This window comes from Cherax quadricarinatus, chromosome 48 (assembly GCF_038502225.1).
Source record: "Cherax quadricarinatus isolate ZL_2023a chromosome 48, ASM3850222v1, whole genome shotgun sequence".
Classification (NCBI taxonomy): domain Eukaryota; kingdom Metazoa; phylum Arthropoda; class Malacostraca; order Decapoda; family Parastacidae; genus Cherax; species Cherax quadricarinatus.
Genome location: NC_091339.1, coordinates 13,309,257 through 13,319,650, shown reverse-complemented (window position 1 = coordinate 13,319,650; position 10,394 = coordinate 13,309,257). Strand labels below are relative to the sequence as shown.

At 35.4% G+C, this 10,394-nt stretch overlaps 1 protein-coding gene across 1 annotated transcript in view; it reads left to right on the top strand.

The window, feature by feature from the left end:
- Positions 1 to 777: 777 nt before the first annotated feature.
- The window catches only part of LOC128696186 (protein turtle homolog A), a 382,411-nt gene continuing 372,794 nt past the window's right edge, over positions 778 to 10,394 (top strand). The window contains exon 1 of the mRNA XM_070094792.1: positions 778 to 2,356. Within this exon, the coding sequence (XP_069950893.1) occupies positions 2,185 to 2,356 (172 nt within the window). The 5' untranslated portion in view covers positions 778 to 2,184. The remainder of the gene's footprint in view (positions 2,357 to 10,394) is intronic.

Genomic DNA, 10,394 nt, shown 5'->3' with positions numbered 1-10,394 from the left:
GAATCGAAATGAGGGAGTGGAAATGATAGGGTGGGAGTGAGAGTGACCGAGAGTGCGCCAAACACACACTCATACACTCATATTCATTCACACACTCATACACTCATATTCATTCACACACTCATGCACATATACACACACACAAACAGGAGTTATGGTTCTGCCCCTGCAACCATATATGAGTACACGCACACTAGCGAAAAGACGGGGCCAGGAGCTGTGACTTGACCCCTGCAACCACAAATAGGGTAGCACACACACACACACACACACACACACACACACACACACACACACACACACAGGGACTGTTCAAGAGGGAACAGTTGAAAGCTAAAAAACACAAATAAGTGACAGGGATATTAAGGAATATTTCTTAAGCAAGCCTCAAAATATTCAGGAAATGGAAAGACCAAGCCATCGAAATGGCGAAGGCAGGATCCAAGCATAGCTTCAAGAAGAGGTATGATATGGCTCACGCAGCCAAGAGAGGGGAAACCCAGTCAGTCATAGTTAGCTGAGAGGTGCGGCCAGGAGCTGAGACTTGATCCCTTAAACCACATAGAGCTGAGTACGTACAGGTGAGTACATGCGCACACGCGTGCACGCGCGCACACGCACACACACACACACACCCACACACACACACACACACACACACACACACACACACACACACACACACACACACACACACACACATGTCTCCCCTGCGGCAGCAGCTACACCAGCACCAGCAACCGGTCTGTCAGTATGTAAGCTGCGGCCGTGCTGGTGAGACTCCCCTTCGTCGCTCGCTCTAAGGGGCGTCCATCACCTCCCTTTCCCTTTGCTGGCTCCCTCCAGTGTTTGGTTCCTCCTCTGAATGTCTCCCCCGGGGGTGATACCGGAGATATTTTCCTTCGACCATCAATAACATCTCGCTGCTTTGCTAAGTTTAAAACAGAATTTTCCGCGAGGTTAAGTTTTTCATTTTTTGAACGTTCGGTAAAACTTTGAAAACTTTCGATTGTACATACAAAACCAGAGGGTCGATAATTCAGTTCCTTCATAACTAATACGTTTAATATACGAGATACTTCAGTGAGAGAAAAATATTTTGTGATATACCAGGAAATACATATATAAATTTAAAAGTTTATTGCTTGCAACTTTCGGCCCGCTAAGTAAATTTGCATAACATTAGTACTTGCGGACCAATTTTTAATGTAGCAAATTCGTGCAGCTGTTCCCTATCTCCAAGTGATCTTCCAGCATTTGATTAATGATAAGCTGTGAGTAATGAAGAAGACTCTTGAATCTTAAGATGGAGCCAGGTTGGACCAGCTTAGTCTCGCGAGACATGTTTAAAGCCCGAGTTCGGTTGGATGATTTATTGGGTTTATAATCTGTCTACTACATGGTGGTTATTAAGGCTTTATATCGCCTGTATACCATCAGCCAAGAATATTTTCACCCTTAATACTGAGATTTACGCAAGCTCCAAATGTGTATGTACATGCTGAGATATATATACGCCTACAAGTGTATTTAGATTACTTCTTTCAGTGTTTTACACGCCAGAAGAAATATTCTCAGAATATTTACAAAGTGCCGTAGCTCGATTTTTGTGTCGTGTTTTGTAGGAGTGTCTCTGATGACTGAAGAGAAAATGCTACAGTAAAAATGCTACAGTATAAATGCTACAGTAAAAAAGATACAGTAATTCTTGTCATCTTGACCTAGTGAATGCACTTTATTTCGTAATAGAGAATGATTTTTATCATGCTCTTGCTGTCGTAAAACAAAAATATAAAAACTTCCATATCTTGAGTATACTAAATGTTGAAAATTTGCGTACATTCAAATCTTTCGAATCTTAGAAAACACAATAGACAGCCCTCTGATTCTGATACTTAAGTTGTAGAATCATTATGGAAAATTAAATATATCTTAAACCAAAAAACAAAACAAAAAAACTTCCGTACCTTATGTATACTAGAAGTTGAAAATCTGTATACATTCAAATCCTTTCCGAATCTTAGAAAATACAATAGACGGTTCTTCGATTCTAATGCTTAAGGTATAGAACTATTATGAAAAATTAAAGATCTTTTATACAGAGGCAAAATGATGTCAGTGAAGGTAGTGTTAATATCCTGACCTCGTCAGGCGAGAGTCTATCGAGTGGTGAACCAGTGAGGTATGAAGAGACCAGAGAGAGGTGTGCCAAGCGTTCACCTCGGCTGTGAACGAGGCGTTCACCTGTACGGTTCAGGTGTGAACGCTCCGCAAATCATGCTCTTCCATCGTCCCCTCGTTGTAGTGACCTTTCTTCTCGTTGCCATGGCAACCGTACATTCACAGGAGGACGAAGGTGAGTAAAAAAAAAAAAGACTGTCCATGTTAAGCATTTACCAGCATAGTTGATTATGATACTAAATGAAAAGTCACTTCATTTTTCCCGCAATAGTACATTCAGAACCTAAATTAGAATCGTTTACAAAAAAAAAAAGGGTCGAAATGTATAAGAGTTTTATTGGGGAGGAGTCTAAGCGAAATTCTTTTTAGTGAATTTTGGATGTATAGATGTAATACCGAAAGGTTTGTGGGAATAAAAACAATATACAGATCAAACATTTATTGGGGGCAACGTTTCGCTCCACGTGCAAAACGAGCTTTTGTCGGGACGTTTCTCTTTTATGATCTTCATACCGCGTCATCATACCAATACTCAACTGAAACATATATTTAATTCTTGCATATTTAACTGAAAATTTAAGTGGCAATTCATGTGGTAATTTATCTACAAAAATAAGTGATACTTAAAGTGGCGATATAAATGGCATTTTAAGTGGTAAATGAACTGGTGATTTAAGTGGTAAATGAAGTGGTAATTTAACTAGCATAATGAGTGCTAATTTAAGTGATAATAGTAATATAACAAAAGTATATAATTATCTTTAAGGACATTTAGATGAAAATGATTACATTTGTTGTATGATTGGAGAGATTACATTGCAATTGATGCTATGAGATGCAATTATTAGTATAATATGAAGGGATTGCCATGCAATTGTTGGTATGAGGGATTACCATGCAGTTGTTGGTATAATGGGATGGATTACCATGCAATGGTTGGTATAATGGGAGGGATTACCATGCAGTTGTTGGTATGAGGGATTACCATGCAGTTGTTGGTATAATGGGATGGATTACCATGCAATGGTTGGTATAATGGGAGGGATTACCATGCAGTTGTTGGTATGAGGGATTACCATGCAGTTGTTGGTATGAGGGATTACCATGCAGTTGTTGATATGAGGGATTACCATGCAATGGTTGGTATAATGGGAGGGATTACCATGCAATTGTTGGTATAACTGGAGGAATTATCATGGAATTGTTGGTATGAGAGATTACCATGCAGTTGTTGTATGAGGGATTACCATGCAATGGTTGGTATAATGGGGGATTACCATGCAGTTGTTGGTATGAGGGATTACCATGCAGTTGTTGGTATGAGGGATTACCATGCAGTTGTTGATATGAGGGATTACCATGCAATGGTTGGTATAATGGGAGGGATTACCATGCAATTGTTGGTATAACGGGAGGAATTATCATGGAATTGTTGGTATGAGAGATTACCATGCAGTTGTTGTATGAGGGATTACCATGCAATGGTTGGTATAATGGGGGGATTACCATGCAGTTTTTGGTATGAGGTATTACCATGCAGTTGTTGGTATGAGGGATTACCATGCAGTTTTTGGTATGAGGTATTACCATGCAATTGGTGGAATGATGGGAGAGTTTACTATGTAATTCATTGAATAACGGAAGGGATTATCACGCAGTTGGAATAACTGGAGAAATTACTATGCAAATGCTATAATGGGAGGTAGTTGCAATGCAATTGTGGTGTAATGGGAGGAATTACTCTGTAATTCATGGAATAATGCAAGGGATTACCACGAAGTTTGAATAACGGGAGGTATTACCATGAAATTGTTGGTATAATAATATGGATTACCACGCAATAATTGGAATAATGGGAGGGATACCATGTAGGTATAGATATAATGGGAGAGGTTACCATGCAATTATTGATATCAAGGATGGGACAACCATGCTATTGTTGGTATAACAAGAGGGATTACTATCCGCGTATTTTTAAATTAGAACGAATTGCCATTTTATTTGTTTTAAGTCATGCAGAATATTTTTACTAGTACGTATATATATATATATATATATATATATATATATATATATATATATATATATATATATATATATATATATATATATATATATATATATATATATATATATATGCAAAACAACCACTCTGAAAGAATAAGAAATTCCAAGCGCTTTCGTGACTACTCACATTATCAAGGAACTATAGTTCCTTGATAATGTGAGTAGTCACGAAAGCGCTTGGAATTTCTTATTCTTTCAGAGTGGTTGTTTTGCATATTCTGAAATCACCTGTTTACTGTGATCTTATTGCATATATATATATATATATATATATATATATATATATATATATATATATATATATATATATATATATATATATATATATATATATATATATATTCATTTATTCAACCTTTTAAGAGTAACTCTGAAAAAAGTAACATTTGCTTCGTTTTAGCTGGTCCTGGGAACGAATTTAAGTGGTGAATCTCTTACGATATTTGGTTTATGCATTAAATGGATAATCCAAATATATTTATCGATAAATATGTAGTCAATGCAGAAAAACAGCCCTGGAGATGCACTCAGTTTTTATTATTGTGCGTTGTTACTTTACTAACATTGAAGATAGTTCCAATCAAAAGAAAAGACGTAGTATTTAAAATAATAAAGTTCAAGAAGGATAATGCTATATTATCCTCTTATTTAAATATTACTACACACGTAAATAGCTTATAAAATAAGTTTTGGAAATATAAGTTCATTACTCAAATCATGTCCTAGAATTATAGTGCTAGTTTTACTTATCTCTACTAGAATTTTTTTTTTTTGATATCTTGAAAGCATTTATCTATACTAGAGCTGTGTATGTGGAAGTTAAACGACACATCTCAAGACTGATTATTATTATTATTATTATAATCAAGGGGAAGCGCTAAACCCGGAGGATTATACAGCGCCTGGGGGGGGGGGGTTGTGGAAGGCATTCAGGCTTAATTCGGGGAACTGGAGCACAGATCCAATTCCCTAAATCAAGAGCCCCTCACCAACATCAAGGAACCTTCCTTGAGGGGATCTCAAGACTGAGATGCGTCGTTTAACTTCCACAAACACAACTGAGCATCCGATGAACGCAGATTTGAAGCTACTTAAGATTTATTTTAGAAAATTGGACGAAGCCGTTGTAAATATATAACCATAGTAATGTAATGGTATATTTGTAAATCAATGAAGAAAATTTTAAATTTCCATTAAAAACTAAATATTATAAAAATGACGATTTACTGAGATTTTTCTTTAGCTATAACAAACCTTTCATCCATTGCAATATTGTCTGCAGGCTGCATTTTTTTATCAAAAGCCTTATGGCAAGTCCTGTGTCCTCAATTTTGGATTACTGCTATATAGAGCATTTTAAATCGACAAAAAATTCTCCATATTAAACCAAATGGTATTGTGTGTCTTGAGGTGGTATACTGAAATTATTTCTACGATTTCTACGAGACTCATAAATTTGGTTATAATTATCATGTTCAAAGCTAAATATGAGGATAATATAGCATTATCTTTCTTGAACTTATTTATTATTTTAAATACTACGTCTTTTCTTTTGATTGGAACTATCTTCAATGATAGTAAAGTAACAATGCACAATAATAAAAACTGAGTGCATCTCCAGGGTTGTTTTCCTGCACTGACTACATATTTGTCGATAAATATATTTGGATTAGCCGTTTAATGCATAAACCAAATATCTTAAGAGATTGGCCACTTAAATTCGTTCCCAAGACCAGCTAAAACGAAGTAAATGTTACTTTTCTCAGAACTGTTTTTAAAAGGTTGAATAAATGACACTTAGATGCACCAGATACCTGCATTACGTATCCCTCGACTGGATATTTAAGAGGCTGCCTGATTTTTTTCTTTTTTCTTCCACCCACTTTTTTTTATTTCATTTCGCTCATAACTCGACAACTTTTTACCCAAACGGCATCATATTTACAACATTTGTGTACGTTAACGAGGACTAAAGTCTACAAGGAATTGGAAAGTTCACGTGCCCTATGACTAAAGTTGTTGATCTCATTCCCAGCATCCTGGAATGACTCTAAGAACGACCAAAACTCTCAGTGGCGTTGCTTCAGTCGCTCAGGAAAGGTGCCATAAATACGACGACTGCGAAGAGGGAAATTTTAATATGTAAGGTCAGATTTTACCATTTTAAATGTAAATATAGCGTGAAATATTTATTTCCATTAAACAACGTTAAATAATTTTTAGTTTACCTCTTCTGAGCGACTTTAATATTTAAAGGCTGATGCGTCTTAGGGCCAGGATAGTAACCATTCAAGTTTCGTTTACGTCCTGGCAAATTAGTTGCTGTAGTAAAATAATAAACAAAATCTTTAAATCCTTGGAATCCGTGACATAACTGGAGAATGACTCATCTGATCGACTTCAAATTTTCACTTATGTGGTTTTCTGAACACAAAGCTCAGGCTGTTGTGTGGCATCAGTCCCAATTTGGAAATTTTTACTGAAAAGTTAGTGATACTCATTTTTAATTAATGACTAAACAATGCTTCTCCTCATTTGTTTTAAAATATTATTGACGAAGAATACTGTAAGAAGAATGATATATAAGTTTAGCTGGCGTAAATGCAAATTTTAAACTTTACTGAAGTACATAGTTAATAAAACTGGAATCGTTGGAATCAGATCAATGAATTAGATCAATTACTGGGGAATGTCTATTCTGATCAGCTTCAAACTTTTACCATTAGTGGACTTTTTTTCAATTTGCCAGTTTCATTAAGTAAATTGTTTTCCATGTAATAATTAGTGAATGCTTCTTCCAATAAACTTCAAACCTTTAATTCTGGTGTATCTTAACAGGAAGAATTTTTCTATTAATTTTAGGCTGCGTAGGGGCCATTTTGCTATTTTTTACCAGTTTTATCAAATTGGATTTTTTCAACAAATCAAAATAAAAAAAATCATTGCAGGATTGTGGAGAATTTTAAAAGGAATCTAAATCAGAAAAGTAAACCGGAAAAAAATAATTCTGCGATTTTATGGATTTTTTTAAGTATAATAAGGGGAGAGTTTCCAATTTTCGAAGCGTTCTCAGCAACACTTTCGTTTTCTTTCTCACTTTTTCGCTCTCTTTATTAGAGAAAGCCTTAATTTGACTGGCTTCAAATTTTCAACGCTTTTCTAATGCATCTTGGGCAAGATTCACGGGATTAATTGCCTGCTTGAGTGCCTTATACACAACACTACATAGGTCATTTCCTGATTTTTATTTATGTCTGATAGGCGGAGACAGTGTTTGGATGCCATTTTGTCACTTGCAATCTCGAAATGGCTTTATTAATTTATTTTGCCTTGCTGGTGAGGGGCTCTTAACTCAAGGAATTGGATTTATTTTCGTTTTTCTTCGATCGAATGTGAATGCTTTCTATTCTACAGGCACTCTGTAACCCCTACGGGTTTACTCTTTCCTCTGATCAAAATATAACAACTGTAACCTGTAACCTGCATCAGTCATCAATAACTGATGTATCGTATAAAATGGATGGATCGTTTCGTGGGTTTAAGCTGTGTAGAGATTTTTTTTTTTTTTTTTTTTTTTTTTTGGGGGGGGGGGGATTCTGTGCAATAGTTGAAAAATGCATTTTCTGGTCAGCTTAAACTCTAGTAGTGATGTGTTTTCCTCTTGATGCTGTTTACATTATGTGTCAATTTTATTAATCGAATTAGTTTTCCTGAAATAACCGAAGAATGTCTCTTTTGACCAGAAATAAATCAGTGTTTGACTTTATTTGGTTATAATAGGTTAAATCAACATAATTTCCTTATATGTGTCTATAACATGTGTGTACCTTGTTAAAAATTTGCTTGTTATTTACACAAAACTTACATTAAATTGTACACTCAAGCTATTAGTAATTTTGGTCTCTTTTATAGGTTTTAATTAGATTTGGGCTATGTCAAATTTTAATTTATTATTATTATTGAAGAAATATGGATATTAGTTTTCACATAATGACTTGTGAATTCCTCTTCTGATTCCCTTCAACGCTAATATTTAACTGCGTTATCGACTTATGGCGAACTCTGTACAGTTTCAGTTACGTGTATTGAGACACTGGGGACTCTGGTTATGGAATACGAAGATACTTCCTGGGATCATTGAGGCACAGGGAACAGGGAACAGGGATTATGGAATACGAGGATACCTTTATCGGATGTCGCAGAAACGGAAATAAGTCTAGTTAACGACAATGGTTCACCAACACAGTGGGTCATATTAAGTCAGGTATCCACTCTATCTAGGTGGCATTTGCTCCACTTTCTCAGTATTTACGTACCATCCCAGTTACAATATTGAGAGAAACTTAAAAAAAAAATAATTTAAATTCTATAATGAGGAATTTAACTCAAAGTGTGAAAAGGTTACCATATTTAATATTGATTCTGAATATTCAAATAATGCAGGTAATAATCCTATTAACGCCAATAAAAACATTACAAATCACCAAAATAAACATGTCATTAAAACTCTCTTTTTTCATGTGCAAGGGACAAATAATAGTACTGATAAGTAGAGATCAGGATCAGTTCATCTCATAAACTGACTCTGCTAATGAAAAATAATAAAATCTGCTACACCAGAAGTAGCTTAGTGGTAACGCCTTCACCTCGCAAGAGAAGAACTTGGGTTCAGCCCTGGGAGGGTGGAAACGATTGGGCGACTCCCATTACACCTGCTGCCCTTATTCACTTTACAGTAAATAGATTAGATTAAATGGTTATAATCATGACGAAAAGCTCCAGCGGCGAGTCATGAGGCCAGAGTCAGGAAACACTTGTCCTTTTTCCTGATAAATCTTACCTAAGTAAAAAGGTTCCTGGGTGTTATCTACTTTTGCGAGTCACATTCTGGGGGAAGTAATTGTATAAATCGAATGGGATGAAGCTTTGAAATGAGCCGACGAAGGATAAGAGATCTCAGCCTGTGAATTCCACGGTGTAAACACAGAAGCGAAACACAAACATTCGCAAGCCGAAAAGAAAGACAGCAAATACCTGACTCAGTCACCAGGGTTACTGAGAAGGATCCTCGGAACACTGAAACACTGAAACCCTGAGACACTAAAACAATGAACCACTGCAACACTGAAACACTGAAACTCTTAAACACTGAAACACTGTAACATTGAAACACTGACAATTAGAAAGCGATTATTAGGTCATTTGGTCACTAAGAGGATCACAAGCCAATCTTCTAGAAAGAAAGAGGCTAGACGTTGGTGCTAAGTAGATTCAAGTCTCGGGTACAACCTGTGTAACCCGATTCCCGCGACTTGATCCTCCACAGCTTATACCAGCCCACCTGCAGTAAGCTCTCTGTGACATGTTTCTTCCTGATAAGCGAATGCACCCTACTTTTATCTGTTGTGAAGCTAACTTAAAGTGACTAAGTAACTGCTCTCTGTCTGTCCCTCTCCCTATATATATATATATATATATATATATATATATATATATATATATATATATATATATATATATATATATATATATATATATACGTGTGTGTTTGTGTGTGTGCGTGTGTGTGTGTGTGTGTGTGTGTGTGTGTGTGTGTGTGTGTGTGTGTGTGTGTGTGTGTGTGTGTGTGTGTGTGTGTGTGTGTGTGTGTGTGTGTAAAACAACCACTGTGAAAGAAAAGAAAAATTCCAAGTGCTTTCGTGACTTTTCACATTATCAAGGAACTGCAAATAGTTCCTTGCTAATATTAGAAGTCACGAAAGCGATAGGAATTTCGATTTTCTCTCACAGTTGTTGTTTTGTATATTGTGATATCACCCGTCTACTATGATTTTATTATATATATATATATATATATATATATATATATATATATATATATATATATATATATATATATATATATATATATATATATATATATATATATTTATATATATATATATATATATATATATATATATATATATATATATATATATATATATATATATATATATATATATATATATGATAGAGTGGGTAGGGGAGCAATATAGCAGACGTTGCAAGTGTATGGAATAGGTAGTAAGTTACTGGATGCTGTAAATAGTTTTTATGAAGATAGTGAGGCTCAGGTTACGGTGTGTAGGAGAGAGGGAGACTAC